This window comes from Dromiciops gliroides, chromosome 2 (assembly GCF_019393635.1).
Source record: "Dromiciops gliroides isolate mDroGli1 chromosome 2, mDroGli1.pri, whole genome shotgun sequence".
Classification (NCBI taxonomy): domain Eukaryota; kingdom Metazoa; phylum Chordata; class Mammalia; order Microbiotheria; family Microbiotheriidae; genus Dromiciops; species Dromiciops gliroides.
In genome coordinates this window covers 512,850,585-512,868,266 of record NC_057862.1, presented here as the reverse complement: position 1 = coordinate 512,868,266, position 17,682 = coordinate 512,850,585, and the positions used below count along the sequence as shown (strand labels likewise).

Here is a 17,682-nt window from a genome sequence, read left to right as displayed (position 1 = left end):
GTGTCAATACATTTGATTTAATATAAAATATTATTTACGAAATTTATGATTTGTTATAGGGGAATATTCTGCAGATTTTAAAATTGAAAATTCAAGGCTATTCATCCTAATTTCTCCTTTCCACAGGATTAATGCATGTGACCACTTTAATGACAACTGTATCTTATTTTTCCTCAAACTTAAAAGGATTGAATCTGTTCTCCTTCTCCATCTCCTTTTTATTCCAAACTATAAAAGCTTCATAATTTTACCAGTGTGATTATTCAACCAACTGGTGCAGATTACAATTAGTCCACATTTTAGTAGATGCATCCATCAGCTCTTCCTTTCCATGCCCTCAAAAACATACTTCCTGACTCAGTTTCTGCTGAAAAGAACTCTGAATTTACCCAGCTTGAGCCTCAGGGAACAGGTTATAGATAATGTAGAGGTATGAACAACGGATTATTTTTGCCTTCCTTTGAAGCACAGCTCCTGTCACATAGTGGTTAATAATTGCTTGTAAACTGACTGATTATAGGCTCTTCTCAGAAAAGAATTAATTTAACTTTTTATCAGTCTAATCTTACCTCTAATAATTTGAAAGGATGAAAAGGGTTGGAGTTATTCATCTTTAATAGCTTGTATCTTTTTATATATAATTTAAAGGATTTAAGGATCTCTTATCATTAACATCTAGTGAAAATTTGACTTTATATCTTACATTAATCTTTCTAAATGTATACATTATACATTATCATTTCCAGTATTGCTACCTAAAATTAGATTATCAATATGGGGAAGCATTCATAGATATTAAAACATCATTCTGACAATGATTTCATTGCTTGGCCTTATGGCTTAGTAAGATAGTAATAAACTGTATAATGTCATATGTAGGCTTCACACACACACACACACACACACACACACACACACACACACACACATATATATATATAAACATAAACACACATATGTATATAATGTATGGATTTAGACAGAGGAACTTTATGCATATATATATATATATGTATATACACACACATAAAATTTTTAGTGAAACAGATGGAAGACTGTAATGCAGACCAATTTTTAGGAAGAGGCTTTAACATTTAGACTACCAGCTAAGTTAATCAATTTTATATCTAGGTATAGCCAGAGATAGCTATTTTTTTGGTTGGCACTCAAAGCGATCCAAAAACAGTAAACTGCAAAAACTTTAAAGACCAACTTATGATCAATTAACACCTACAAATGCAAAGAGTCATTTAATGGTTCCTTGACTATTGTATACTAAAATTTTGATAAAGACAGATGAATATTCTGATCAATATTCTTTGAAAGGTTCTTAAACCCCACATTGGGTAAGGCTCTAACAAATGAATACATTGGCACACTTGTGAGCTTCATCCCCAAAATGCATTTTATGTCATTCTTCTGGCTTATATATAGAAATATTACTGGACTTGTAATCAGAAAAACCTGAATTTGAATCCTGTTTCTTCTATTTTTCATCTGGGTGACCTTGAGTCTTTAGACTTTGTCTATAAAATGGAAATAATAACATCAGTAACATTGGATTTATGTAGAGATTTTTTATTTTGAGAATAGATGAGACAATATATTACACACACACATATACATACACATACACGCACACACATATACACATATTTAAATTTGTTCCCTTCCCCCATCTGGGCCACTTCTACTCAAACCTAGGTCCTGGTTCCCAGCAGGGGTGAAAAAACCCAAGTTCAGCCTCAGCACCAACAGAGACCCCTGTAATTTCCCCTCTTTCAAGGGCTCTCACCAGACCAAGGACTTAGTTCCAGATGACACTGGGGCTGCAGCTGATTCAGAGGCTCTGGGAATCTCTTTCTCTGATGAGGCCTTCCTGAGACTAGATCTCCTGTCTCAGCACAGTAGCCCCCTCATGCTGATCTTCTAAGCTGTCTTTGGTTAGAAAATAATCTCAGCATGCTCTTCTGTGGGTTTTGCTGCTCCGGGAATTGTCCTATGACATGATTTGGAGTTTTTTTGCATCTATTGTGTCGTGAGTTCGAGAGCTCACTGCCTTTCTTCCACCATCTTGGCTCCACCCCAGAACTCCCCACATGTTTAAATTTGAAAATCTAGAAACACTATATGAACAGTGTTCTACTGCATGAATAGTATGATGTAATTAGTCACCTGCAATGAGATATAATGATATAATGCCTGGATATAAGAACAGGAAACATGTGCATAGAGATGATAATTGAAAGCTGGAGAGCAGATTACATATTAGAGAGAAGAAGAAGAGAAAAAAAGAAGAGAGGAGAGGAGAATATAAGAGAATCCATAATAAAGCCCTTAGGTGCATTTGCAATCATGAAGTGGAACATGGAGGATGACCCACCAAAGCAGATAAAAACGGAGTGGATCTAATGGAGAGGAGGAGAGCCAAGAAAGGGCAGCAACTTGAAAGCTAAAATTGAGTGAGAATAGAGGAGAGGGTAGTCAATGATAAATGCTGAAGATAAGTCAAGAATTATAAGGACTAGAAAAAACTTTTTTTAGCATATAAGGGATTCCTGCTGATTATAAAAAAAATATCTTCCATTGAGTGGTTATGCTGGAAACCAGATTATGGATTCATTCTCAACTGACATATGATGTCTCCTCCATACTTAAATTGTTGATCTCATTTTTATACCATTTGAGTAATAGTTATAGCAATGGATTTTATAGATTCATCCAAATATGGCTATATACTCAAATGAATTTGTGATCTTATCAGTGAGGTTATGTCTTTTAACAAAAAGTTCATATAGTTTTTATTAGCTTTGCAAAAGGTCGTTCTTCATTGTTTCTTGATCTTCTGAGGCATACTATAATGAAAATGAGTGTTTTTTCTTCAATTTAGTCATCTTGGGGGTTGTTGTTTTTTGAGATTACCTTCAGAAGTTGCAGAATATTCTTTGTCATATCCTTAATCAATGTGAACAATTTAAATAATTTGCACACATTCAGTGTTTTAGATATTGTCTTCTTTCCCTTCCCTTAAGATTATTCCAGTCATATACTTTCAAATAAACCTTCATTTGAAATGTATACATTACCATAAGGAAAGGTTCTTTAATTGCAGTACATGATGTCACAGTCACAAATACATTTGGAAGAGTAAAAGAAATTTAAACACCTCTAAAACAAAAGAGTCAAGTAGCTTATTTTCCCCATTTAAAAATAATAAATTAGCCAACTATTTTGGGGTTAGTGGGTTGGTTTTTTTTTTGTTACCATTGAAGCTGTATTGAAATGTTTATTTAAAGTTCTGCCACCTTGAAATGCAAAGTTATGGTTCATAAGGGAAGCTTTCTTCTCCAACTCTGTTTTGTGGCTTATAGCTCAGTCCCCCATGGTCATGAACTACCATGTGGTGACTATAGTCTTTGAATATTCATAAACATGATCTGGGAAATCATCATTTAAATTCATAAAATGATAAATTAATGAAGATATAAAACAATGATGATCTTAATCCTAAATAGGCTATCTTAACACTTATGATTTATTTATACATGATAAAGTATACACAGTATAATTGTATTATATTCATCTTTATTTCATGTTGGTAAGGCACAGTGTCTTTCATTTCAACATACAATTTAGATACCACATAGACACCACAATTAGAAACTTTCTTTGTTCTTCAGTGTGACAGAGGTTTAATATATCAAATCTACAGTATCCCAATAATCTCACAATATTAGATATCCATCACTGCCCCATCCAAATACCTCCCTCCCCTTAAGAAAAAAGAAGTAAAGAAATAGATGCTTTTTCAGTACAACTTTGTGATGTTCTCACATTTGCACTTTATACTGACTCAACTATTTCCATACTTTGTTCCTGAGGGTATAAGCCTATTGGCTTTAGAAAACACAAAAATAAATAAGCAGCATGTGTTCATCTTAAAACCTAGCCAGGTGTTGTCCTCGTTACTTGAAGATTGTCGATGGTGTGCCTTCTTTTACATATCTACCTCCTTTTGTTAACTAGTAGTTTCCTTGAAGATTGTTGAATTTAATGAAAAAGCTGCTACTATACTATAAGAATTATTGAGTTGTTCAGGACTTAGAGGTCTCAGTGTGCAGGTGACTCAACCTAGGCCAACAATAAATGAGGCTTAAATCTGGGCTTAAACAACTAACAAGGTGGATATGGTCATTCTACATTTGTCAAAGAAAACAGTGCCCTAAGACACATTTCTTTCTTGCTGTCAGCACAAATCAAACTCAATATCTCTGTAGACTCTGAGATCAAAGAGATTGATGGTGATAAGGAAAGGTAGTCAAGGCTCTCAGGAGAACTCAAGAGACATGAAGTATGCAAAAGATATTAGTGACAGTTTTGTTCTAGCATATCAAAGGTCTTGTCTTCTGGGAATTTTGAATATTTTCTCTTTTTTGCCTATCATATTCTTTTTTATATTTAGTGGCTAGTGAAACATACTTGATTTTCTCAGTTTTCTCCATATTATCATACATCTTTTGAGTCAGAAGGGGAAGTATAGATTGTCTAAGTATTCCTCTTATTTTATAGATGAAACATTTAAAAGCAACATAAATAAAGTGACTTCCCAAATTATAGTTAGCATACATTTGAGAAAAACAGATCTTTTAAATCCAAATCTAGTGTTCTGTTAGCCCATTTTCCTGCTCTACAGTTTTGAAAGTACATAGCCCTGGGGGCAGCTAGGTGGTGTAGTGGATAAAGCACTGGCCCTGGATTCAGGAGGACCTGAGTTCAAATTCCACTTCAGACACTTGACACTTACTGGCTGTGAGACCCTGGGCAAGTCACTTAACCCTCATTGCCCCCCGGCCCAAAAGTATATAGACTTAAAAAAGAAGTGTTTACCAATAATCTCATAGTTCAGGGATAGTGTTATGTAAAAAAGGAGGCCTGCAGATTATATATGGTTCATAATGTTAATAGAACATTCAGAGGTGAAGAGAAGTCCATTGATTATTCGGGCAATTAAATTTAATAAGGATTTATTTAGTGTTTTCTCCTCTAATATAGAACATTCCACCTACTTTTATATATCTTGTATGTGCATAGTGATTGACATATTAGTAGAATGTGAATTCCTTGAGGATAGAGATTAATTTAGTTTTGTTTTTTGAGAGTTTTTTATATCTTCATAGCTTAATATAGTGTTTGTCACATTATAAATGCTTAATAAATATTTGTAACTGAGTTGTTGATAGACTGATTGTATACTACTGTATATGCTAAGCACTATACCAGACATTTGTCATGTAACAATAGACAGGAAAACAATATTGCCTTATGGAGTTTACATGTTAAAACTTGCCATCTTTATAACCTAATTGTCATCGTCATCCCCTCACTCTTACTTACTCCACATATACAATGAAGTGACAAGTCTTGTATTTTGTATTCTAACAGTATTCACATATAAAACTCTATTTTCTACCACTCTAGCTACCATCTTAGTTCAGGTCATAAGCCCTTCTCACCTTGACTATTATAAAGGACTAATTGATATCCCTGCCTCAGCCTCAACTCTGTACAATTATAATTGTCAAAATTATTTTTCTAAAGTACAGGTTTTACCTTGTATATAGTAAGCTTAATAAGTAATAGCCAATTAAACATACCATTCCCCTGTTCAAGAAACTGAAGTAGCTTCCTGACAACTATAGAATAAAATATTAATTTATATGCCTATTAAAGACCTCTACAAGCTGCCGTTTCAACTTTCTTACAAATTACTACCCTTTACAAACTTTATTTCATAGTCAAACAGGTCTTATTTCTATTCTTCAAGGATGGCTTTCCATTTCTCTTCTCTGTATTTTTCACTGGCTGATATCTGTACCTGGAATGCACTCTCTCTTCAACTATACATTCTAAGTTTACTAGTTTTCCTCCAAGACTTAGCCTAATTGCCATCTTCTGAATGAAGCCTTTCCTAATCATTCCTACTTCAGGTGCACTCTTATCCCAATCACCTTTTATCTAATTTGTATAAACATGAACATCTAGATATACACACATACACAGCGGGCCAGAAAATCGCCATGATGCCAGGTCAACCACCAGGCAGACTTCCCAGGGATGTCAGGCTATGGAACTCACCATGTCAAAGAAGTGAAAAGAATAAGGAATGTTGACCCCATATGAAAATTGAACCTGGCATGAATGGTGTTCATGCATTGAAGTTTTTTAGAGAATTATATTGGTAATTTCTTTATTTTTATTTCCACAATAGATTTAATTAGTTGTATTTGTTTCATATCCAAGGATTAATCTCTCTGGAACTCAGTTTCCTCATGAGTAATGTGATAATTATAATACCTATAGTATGGTAATAAAATTTGAGATTTATATGACACTTCATAGTATTTGAGAGTTGGAAGGCACTTCAGCAGCCATGTAGGTCAAACTATACAAAGAAGTAACTTTAGGACACAAATAATTCTTTCATCAGGCAACTGTTATTAGAAACATTTGAGTCACTAGGATCAGCATCATGGGATCATAAATTTGGAACAGGAAAGTAGATTAAGGCAATCTAGTCTAAACCTCATTTTATAAATTAGTTAACAGATGCAGTTAACTAAGGGGTGGTAGCTAAGTGAGTTCCTAGTTTACAATGGTTACTCATCCTTACCAGTTTGGGAAGAGAAATTTTTGGAGATAGACAGCCTTAGATCTGCATAATTCTGGTTTCCATTCCCATATTATAGACATTGGGCACTTTGCTATAACACAAGGTTGTTAAAGGTATAACCAAGATACCTCACAGTCTTGTTTCCATAGTTCATTCAAAGAAAAAGAATGAACTCTTCCCCCTGGTCTATCCTCACCTATGTAACCACATATTCATTAAATTCATTTTTCTGATTTGCAACAAGAAGACTTGATTTTAATATTTATGCTTGGTATTACTAAAGCTAAATGAAGACTCATCCATCAACACACATTTATTACATACATGTTATGTACTTAGCTCTTTGTCATGGGGAGGGGGTATGCCTCATTGGTAAACTTTACAAAGAGTTGCAATCTTACATAGGAGTTCAATTGGTAAGGGATAATTGAATTAAAATGTAGATAACACAAAATTTCCCCCAGATTTGTACTTCATAGTTTATATTTTTTTCTTGATGAGGATGGACAGCAAGGATTATCTTTTTGTTGTTGTTCTTTTGTTTCTTTCTATTCTTTTATTTCCCTTTCTTTACTCTGTTTTTAACTTTTAGGATTCATTTGATATACTTCAGTTCTTTATTTAGATGTGGGCTCGGGGGGATTTGACTACTTGTATCAAATACTTTTTCATATCACATACTTTTCTTCATAAAACTAAAGCTTAAATGAAAATTGAACTGAGTATACTTCTAGATAGCACTGGAAGACTGTCAGGGTCAAAGATGTGTGACAAAGGGGAATAGTACTATTAAAGGAGAGGTATAAGGTTATAAATGGTAGTTTTCTAAGATCCTTACTTGGACTATAAACCATTTTCTTTCTAAATTACCAGGAAATATACTATACTTTATATTATATTGGCACTGTACACTTGAAAAAGAATGGGATTTGGGGCAGCTAGGTGGCACAGTGGATAGAGCACCGGCCCTGGAGTCAGGAGGACCTGAGTTCAAATTCGGCCCCAGACACTTAACACTTACTAGCTGTGTGACCCTGGGCAAGTCACTTAACCCCAATTGCCTCACTAAAAAAGAATAAAAAAGAATGGGATTTTATAGAATGATAGAAGATGTAAATCTCCAAAAAAGCTGAATTGTTGGCTTTTTTATAAATTCTTGTATAATGATAGAAAGAAGTATGTTTTACTCCATCAAACTATCTTACAAAGTTCTTTTTTTTAAAAAAAAGTATATAAATTTAAGTGATGCTTTCCATATTATCAATGAAACAGAGAGAAACAGGAAGACCTAGGTTCAAATTCAGCCTCAGACACCTACTAACTGTATGACCCTCATCAAGCCACTTAATCCTGTTTACCTCAGTTTCCTCATCTATAAAATGAGCAGAAGAAGGAAATGGCAAACTACTCCAGTTTCTTAGTCAAGAAAATCTGAAATGGGGTCATGAAGAGTCACACATGACTGAAATGACTCAACAATGACAAGAAAATTCCACATTAAGGATGGAGCATTGACTCTGCTACATATCAAAAAAGGGAAAAAAGTCACTTATTTGGGGGTGATTATTTCATAGGCAAGCAAGATTCTTATGGGGATACAATGCTAACCATTGCAAGTTTGCACTTTTATTGCAACATCTATGCTTAGGGAGTTAACTGGGATGCTGAGGAGCAGAGTGACCTACCCGGGGTTACAAAGTGGGATATGGCAAAGGTGTAACTTAAGTCCATGTCTTCCTGACATCAAACCCTATGTATCAGGCATGCTGCCTCAATGTGTTGTCTTTGAACATACCAATAAAACCTGAAGAAGAAAATGCAGTTTAAGAAAACATTTCTTATACAATGGAAAAAAGCCATAAAGTCAATATCTCTGTAGGTGACTATTGCCATAGATTAAAATTAAGCTTAACTTCTTAGTACCAGCAAAAAAAAAATGTTCTTTAAAACATCAAGTTTCATTAACAACAGAATATGCAAATAAGGGTTTAATAAATCATTAAAGTGGTAATTTACTTATATAAACCTCCTATTCACATGTGGGAGATTTTTGATGAAAACTGTACACTCATCTCAATATGTAATGCAAAAGACGAAGTCTTTGTCATTTGCTCTACTTTTGAACATTTGAGTTCATAAAGCTCACTCTCTAGTGCCTATTTCTTGTGTTTTAGGCATTATGCCTACTCTTCAGGAATATTGCTAACAAGTCTCTATCTCTCCTATAACACCAGAGATTTATAGACTCTCAGAAATGGATATGATTCTATGATGCTAGTCATAGGATCTTGTGATTTCAAGGTAGAAGGAATCATAGAGATCTTTACTACACAGTAATCCTCTAGAAAGATCTGACTCATGCTTCACTTGCCTCTCCTTGAAATGGATTGATAATCTTGTTCTCTATGGAGATTATATACCTCACTTGCTAGGGAGGTTTTCCTTATGTAGAGCTAACATTTTCCTTCCTACAATATGTACTCTTTGATTTTTCTTCAGCTTTCTGGGTTCAAGCAGAACAAAACTTAATTTATCGTCCTTATATCAGTACTTCACTGCTTGGAAACAGATATTATACCTTCTCTAACCCCACTAGTCTTCTCCAAGTTAAATATGCCCAATTCCTTCAGCTATTTATTACATGCCATGATTTCTAGTTCCTTGATTATCCTGCTTGCTCTTCTATGGTCATGAATCAGTTTCTCAATACCTTTATAAAAATCTGGCACCCAAGACAGAATAAAATGGGACCTTGACTTCCCCTTTTTTGAATACTAGGCATAGAGAACCTATGAGTTCATTGGAATAGGGAATTCTTTAATGAAAAAAAATTCCTCTACTAATGCAAGTTGGTACCTTCTCTACAATTTATAATCTTGGAGAGTGAGGTCAAGTGACTTTTTCTTTCTACTATGTCATACTACTTTTCAGTAGCCTTAGATCCAGTTGGTAATGGACATTGTTCAAGGAGAAGCCTAAATAAGTCCAGATTGGCCATAATCATTAATAAGATGGTAAAATGAGGAATTGCCTTTTACAACAAGGCTGCCATGTCAATCTTGCAGTCCACCAGAATCCCCAGATCTTTTCACATTAGTTATAGGCTACTCACCCCTACCAAACTATGTATGTTTTATCCTATTTTTTAGCTACTCAGTCACCAAGTTTTGCATATAGTAAATATAGTAGATATTTAATTAAATTATAGTGTGGGTATAATACAGCTCCCATAAAAGATTTTGATTTCTTAAGCATACAACTTTATCTTAGACCTCTTTTGTACTTCTTCTCTTTCACTCTGTTCTCCCAGCTTTTACTCATCACAGAGCAGAATGGTGTATTCAGAATTTGCTCCCATCTCATTTCACTGAATTGCTATGCTCATTTCCTTACCAATCAGGATGATAGAGAGGAGAAGCAACATGGTGCTGTGAAGAGGACTTCTTTGTAGACATTTCCTTCATCTGACAAATAGAAACAATGCTTAACCTATAAGTTCACACTTGTTATGAGGATCAAGAGAAATTATGTGTTCAAGAGCTTTGGAAAATTTAAAAGTGTTTTGCAAATATGTTGTCAAAAAGGGTGACACTACTACTCTGCGTGGATTTTTTAAAAAGTTAACTGATTAAATCATATCATATAAACCTAATTATCCAAATTAGTATAAACTGTCACCTTGAAAATAAATAAACATTTTGAAAAAGGTACAATTCTGTTTTATATTAATGCTATACTTACAAAAAATAAAATCCTAGAACTAGTATTTTATTTATTATTAGGGCATATCAAGTAAAGGACTGGTGAGATTTATCATATGTTATAATTCAACTATATTCCTAAGATTTGTCAGAAAAAACCAGTAAGATACAATTCAGCAAAGTATTAAAACTATAACCACTTATTCCTCATTTATAGCATCTTTTTGCTTGGAACACTAGGAATCATGCTTACGTGAAATTGATTTCCATGAGTATTTTTCTTTTCATCAGCTTTGGCTTTCAGAAAAATTAATTGTCCATGATTCTGATAGAATAGTCATTTAGGATTTATAGCTCTCAATTGTATATAACCTGTTTGTCACAATGCATTCGCAATGCCACCTTATCCCATTTGAAAGCTTATCATTATTTCAGAAAAATCAGCCATATTTTACATCTAATCTCTATCAGAATCATTTCTTCTCTCATCTATAATCCATTTAGGCTTGCCTAATTCATTCTGCACTGTAACAACCTTTTAGCTATTTTTTTCCTACTTGGAAAGCTAGTGGGTTTTTTGTTTGTTATGTTTTGTTTTTATTTGTTTTTGTTTGTTTTTGTAAAGAGCTTCAAAATTTTCATGAGCTGACATAAATGGGTCCAAATTATTCTTTCCATTTCTATTCAACACCAGGAGATGAAAAAGAAAGGGAAACAAGGATAGACTCTTTCCAAAGTCAGACATTGCATTAGGGTCCTGTCTGGGAAAGAGGAGGGGGAATTGTCCCACCCCTTATGTGAAAATAATGTTAATATTCATCTCAGCCTTCCATACTTGATATAGTTTCATGGTCCTAACTATCCTTTGTTGCAGCCACAGCAGTTCTGTGAAGGGAGTGGGGATATACCAACATGTTAAAGATGAGGGAACTGGAGTTGTAATGAAGTTACATGATTACAGCTAACAGGCAGCAGATCTTTAATACCAACATGCATCTTTTAACTAACTTACCACTTAGTACTGACACCCCATTACTTCAAAATTTTTAGCCTCAAACATACCCAATGATTGTGAGGTACATTTTTGTGTTTTGAGCATATTATGTGCTTGTGAGCTACTAAAGAGAACATAGACTGTGGTAGTATACAAATCTACTCCAAGAAGATTAAACTCATTTCCACTCTTTCACCTGTTAAAAAGTAATGATACCATCCTTGACCTGTAATTGGACCAGTCCTTGAGACATAATTGGACCATAGGACTAAGGCTTACTTGTGGTAATAGCATCTTGCTTACCTTACTACAAACAAAATTTAGCCCATGTGTAGTCAAGGGATTACTTAGACTTGACACCTACTAAATGCCACCATAGCAAATGAGGAGGAAAAGAAGGTGTGTTCAACTGTAGCCATGTTTTATACTTGCTAAATATTCTGCATTTGTTATTGATAGGTAAGACTCCTTTCATAATAATAATTACAATTATAATAATATGATTTTGTACAATTCTGACTCACTTAAATCCAATTCACACACAATTTAAGACATTACCATGATGCCATTGGTCCTCTTCAAAAACAATGGACAAACAACAACAGCAACAGCTAACATTTTAATAACACCTACTATGTGATAGGTGTGCTAAGTGCTTTTCAATTATTTTCTCATTTGATGTTCACAAGAATTCTGGGAAATAGGTGGTATTACTTTTTTTTTTATTTTATAGTTGAGGAAACTAAGGTAAACAGCAGTGAAGTGACTTGCTTAAGGTCATACAGCTAGTAAATATCTGAGGCTAGATTTTAATTTAGATCTTTCTGACTCCAGACCCAGTATTCTATCCACTGCTTCATCTCCCTGGTCATTCTAGATTTCTTTATTTTCCTATTTATTTTCCTTTTATTACATGTTGACTGGTTTATAAGTATATCATTTCATTCCTCTCTCTTACCTACATTAGCAGAGCAGTTTGAGTCAGGTGTAGGCCAGAATATAGAGTAAAACAAAGAAAGATTGACCATATGCTTGGCTCATAGTTGTCACTAGAACAGAAGAAACATCTTTATTTGCTGTTGGATGGCCCCAGAAAAAAGCATTAACAAACGTGAGGATTTTCAGATTTCAGTTTTCTTCAGCAATTTTATTTCAGTATCTTTAAGGAAAGATTTTTTCCTCATTTAGATATACAATGAATTTTGCCATCTTTTTGAGGAATAAAACATTTGTCTGTAGGACATTTACAACCTTATTAGTCAGAAATGTTAGTGAAAATAAGAAAAAAATAAATAAAATAAAACCCTTTAGTCTTTTTTACTATCTAAAACTAATCTTTTAGTATTCCTAAAATTTAAAAACCACATTATAATTATAGTAATGTTGACAACAAGTAGGCAAACTGTTAAGGCAGGACCAGATGAACTTTGAGCAAGGAGAAAATTAGAAAGCTGCTTAGAGGTGACATTTAAATTTGGCCTTGAGTGTTGGCTAGAATATCAATTGTCCAAAGGCATTCCAAGTGTAGGGAATTGCATAATCAAAGATATGGAATTAAGAAAATGTGGGATACGTTGAGGGACTGGTGGGTAGCCTAGTTTGAGGTTAATGTAGAATGCAAATATGAGGAATATCTCTTTTGGCTATTCTAGCTGAAAGGGAAATATTAGTCGAAGGAACAAAGCTTCAGAAAGTAGTACATCTTTCAAAGGACTTCAAATGGACTGCTTTGAAATAAAAGACTAATCTGCAATTTATGTGGACTGGTATAATGAGTAATTTCATAGTCAGAGAAATGTATCACCACATATAAAGCACTACTGTGTGTAGATGTTAACAAAACACACATTCAATTTAAATCATAACATGATATACTTTACTTTTATTTAAAACCATTTTTGGATAATAATTCACCAGATAACATCATTTTGAATAATTGCTCATGGCAGAGGGAGGGAATTTTCCATTTTATATGCTTAAGTATTGAAAGAGTCATCTTGTAAATTGGAGTGAATAGCACACTATTATGGTATGTGCAATGTGTGGGAGCCAAGAGGCTTGGTTTCTAATCTTGACTCTTTTATGAGCTAAATTTATAACTTTAGGAAAGTCCTTTCACTTATTGGCTCTTGAGTTTCTTATTGTGTAAAATGAGGCAATTGGATTAGATAGTCTCTAAGGTACCTCCTTGCACTAAATCTTATAATTTTATTATTTAATCTAAGGGCAAATATATTTTCTTGATTTTAATAAATGAGCTGTGTTTTTTTTTTAATTTTAGGATCCCATGGTCAAGTAAATGAGATTCAAAACACAAACAAAAAAAATTCACAATCCTTTATGAACAAGTTGTTTATATAATTTCATGTATATTAATGATAAATTCGCTTTATTTTTGATAATTTTTCTATTTCTTTAAGACAAATGCATTAGAATCAATTACTGTATAATAGTGTATATTCTCTCCTAAGCCTCATCTACCTTGTTTCCATTACTATCTGTTTGTTTTCCTCAAAGTCCTATGACATTACAATTAATATTTATGTTTCTCTCTCTTTCAGTGACTCAAGGGGGTGTAGCTTTAGTGTCTGACATGTGTCCTGATCCTGGAACTCCAGAAAATGGAAGGAGAACAGGTTCTGACTTCAGGTATGAAGAAATGCCATATGCATGATGACATTCTTATTTTTTGTTTGTTTGTTTGTTTGTTTTTTTGAGAGGCAATGGGGGTTAAGTGACTTGCCCAGGGTCACACAGCTAGTAAGTGTTAAGTGTCTGAAGCTGGCTTTGAACTCAGGTCCTCCTGAATCCAGGGTCGGTGTTTTATCCACTGTACCACCTAGCTGCCCTGACATTCTTATAATGAACTCCTGCAGTATTACTATTTAACATTTAAAATTTTTGATGGTTTGTCTTAATTTTAACCCTATCAGAATTATTATAAAAAGGTAACCTTCATGAAAGTCACAGTTCCACAGACAATTATCTTATGTATGCGAACATTTCGATTTAACATAGTAAAATTATATTTACTTGAGCTACCTCACTATTTATTGTCATATTTCAACTTGTATGTTTTTTAAAAAATTTAATAACAGTTAAATGCAATTATCATTGTAGTCATTTATTTCCTATTCATTGATGATTGTCTTCAAACAATAGTGATGAATATAAATGGACTTTGTTATTTATTTCAGATAAAACACAATTTGTTTTGCTAAAGACATCAAAACATTTGCACTGTTGTTAAATTACTAGTGCAGAGATAATTTATGAACATATTATCTAAAAATTGTGTATTTTCTACAGTGAGGTTAGACTGCATGTTCTTTATAACCATAAAATCAATAATTCATGAGAAGTCAAGTCCTAATAGGCATCAGGTTGAAGTTGCAGAGAACCAAATTTCATCTTAGAACTGAGCTATCCAAAAGTAGAATAAGATCTCTCAAGAGATAGTAGGTTCCCATTTAACTGTAGGTTTTCTAGCAAAGGCACATATGTAGTATCAGGGGTGCTTATTTATATGTGAGTAAAAATGGGTAGTCTCTGAGGCCATTTCCAATTCTGAGATTCTGTGGCTCTGTAAAAGGCATGCTTAGAAAAAAACCAAACAAACACATTTTTGGTTTTGTTGCTATCTGTTCTTGTTTTGGAGAGAAAGAGCAAACAGGAACAGAAAGGAGTATAAGATTGACTGTCTTTCTAGTTTTCAAAAGGAACCCTTGGCTCAGGCACTTAGAGCTAGAGCTTGTGAGTAGCAGCCTCTCCTTTTGAAAATCCTGTTGTTGGAGAGGTAGGCAAATCACTTAACTTCTGTCAGGCTAAATTTCCTTACCTCTGAAAAACAGGGATACTGATCATTCTTACTTAAAAGGGCGTTTATGAGGATCGTTGAAATGAAGAACTTTGTAACTATATAAATTTAGCCATTATTTATCATTATTATCATGACTGTGTGATTTAAGGCAGGGACTTGCCATAGCTTTCCCAAATTCCCTTCCCTTGAACTTTTAAAAATGTCTCAAAATCTGGAGTAGCAGAACCCACAAAAGCATCTGGTAAAACAATTTTCCAGTTCAAAACAGCTTAAAAAGTCAGCAGAAAGATCTATAGCACTAGGGTGAGAGCAGAGAACAATCCAAAGTAGGCCATGCCCAGGAAAGACAGCAGAAAGTCTTACCTCAGCATGCCAGAAAAGGCCTTGAGGGAAACTGAATTGGCAACAAGGACTTCCTGAGCTCTCAGGACACATGGTAAGGGGGTGAGACAAAGGGTCAGAAGATTACAAGAGTCCCTTTGCTGGCACTGGGTGCAGGACTGTGTTGCATTGTCCATATTTGGATACATGTTGCTATCCTGGGTCGCAGTCCTAGGGCAAGAAGACCACTAGCACACCAGAGCTTGCAGTTGCAGAGAAGGAGGAACCTTGGTTAAAGTTCCAGGACAGAAAAGAGTGCTTGTATTCACTCACAGAACAGAGCACAGGTTAAGAGAGTAGTAAACACACCTCTCCTTAGATCACACCACCTTAAACAGAAATTCAAAAGAAGACAACAAAACCAAAACTCATACATTCAAGCCTCAAAGAAAGGTATTATTGGTCTTAGGCCCAAAACAAACTATTGGAAAAGCTCAAAAAGTATTTTAAATACTAAATAAGAAAGGTAGAGGAAAAATTAGATAAAGAAATGTGAGTGATATGAGAAATTATGAAAAAAGTGTCAGCACTTTGGTAAAGGAAGCACAAAAAAACACTGAAGAAAATAGTTTAAGAAACAGAATATGCCAAATTATAAAAGAGGCATAAAATACAATGAAGAGAAGAACTCCTAAAAAAAAGAAAGAAAATAGATTCGGCCACATGGAGAAAGATGTACAAAAATTTATTGGAGAACTCCTTAAAAAAAGAATTTGCTAAATGGAAAAGGAAGTATAAAAGCTCACTGAAAAAAAAAAAGAATTCCTGAAAAATTAGAATGGGCAAGTAGAAACTAATGACTCAAGAAGACATCAAGAAAAAATAAAAGAAGGTCAAAAGAATGAAATAATAAAAGGAAATTCAAAATATCTCATTAGAGAAACAAGTAACCTGGAAAATCAATCCAGGAGAGATAACCAAAGAATTATTAGATTACCTGAAAACCATGATAAAAAGTATACAAATTATCTTTTGAGAAATTAACAAGGAAAACTACCCTGATATTTTAGAACTAAAGGATAAAATAGAAATGGAAAGAGTCTACCAATAACTTCTTAAGAGATCCCCAAATGAAAATTCCTGGGAACATTAAAGCCAAATTACAGAGTGCCCAAGTCAAGGAGAAAATATTGTAAGCAGCCAGAAACCATTTAAATATTGTAGGGCCACAATCACTATAACACAATTAAATGATAACGCATTAAAGGTCTTGGAATCACATCAGAGGGCTTAGAATATGATATTCCAGAGGGTAAAAGAGCTAGAATTACAACCAAGCATTACCTAGAAAAACAGTATAAACATTCAAGGGGAAAAATGGATATTTAATTAAATTGACAAGTTTTAGGAATTCCTGATGAAAAGACCAGAGCTGAATAGAAAATTTGACTTTCAAATAAAAGACTCAAGAAAAACATTAAAAAGGTAAACAGTAGGGGAAATCATAAGGAATGCAATATGGTTAAGCTGCTTACATTCCTGCATGAGAAGATGATACTTGTAACTCCTAACTTTATCATTATAATGTTTGAAGTATACATAGACAGAAGGCATGCATGTGAGTTGATTATGATGTGATGATATCTAAAAAAAAAAAAATTAAGGGGTGAGAAAGAAGAATGCACAGGGAGAAGGGGAATGGGAGAGGTAGAATGGCATAAATAATCTTACATAAAAGAAGAACAACAAAAAACCTTTTAGAGGGAAGAAGAAAATGTAGTAGGGGGGAGAAGTGTTTGAACTCATTGGAATTGAGTCAAAGAGAGAATAACATACACACTTAGGTGTAGAATCCGTTACCCTACCAAAAAAACCCCCAAAAAAACCCCAAACCAAACAACTAGATGGGGAAGGGGATAAGAGAAAGGAAGACTGATAGAAAGGAGGGGGCGATTGTGGGAGGTAATATCAGATGCAAAACACATTTGAAGGGTGGACAGAGTAAAAAGAGCGAGAGTACTTGATAGATAGGAGGAAATAGGATGGAAGGAAAGACATAATAATTATAACTTTGGGGAAGAAATTTCACAAATCTCTCTGATAAATGCCTCATTTCTTAAATATATAGATAACTAAGTCAAATTTATTAAAACAAGAGCCATTCCCTAATTGATAA

General features: G+C 34.0%; 1 protein-coding gene across 1 annotated transcript in view; it reads left to right on the top strand.

The window, feature by feature from the left end:
• CSMD1 (CUB and Sushi multiple domains 1) overlaps positions 1-17,682 on the top strand; it is a 2,580,735-nt gene that overhangs the window by 1,663,545 nt on the left and 899,508 nt on the right. The window contains 1 exon segment of the mRNA XM_043985743.1: positions 13,927-14,014. Within this exon segment, the coding sequence (XP_043841678.1) occupies positions 13,927-14,014 (88 nt within the window).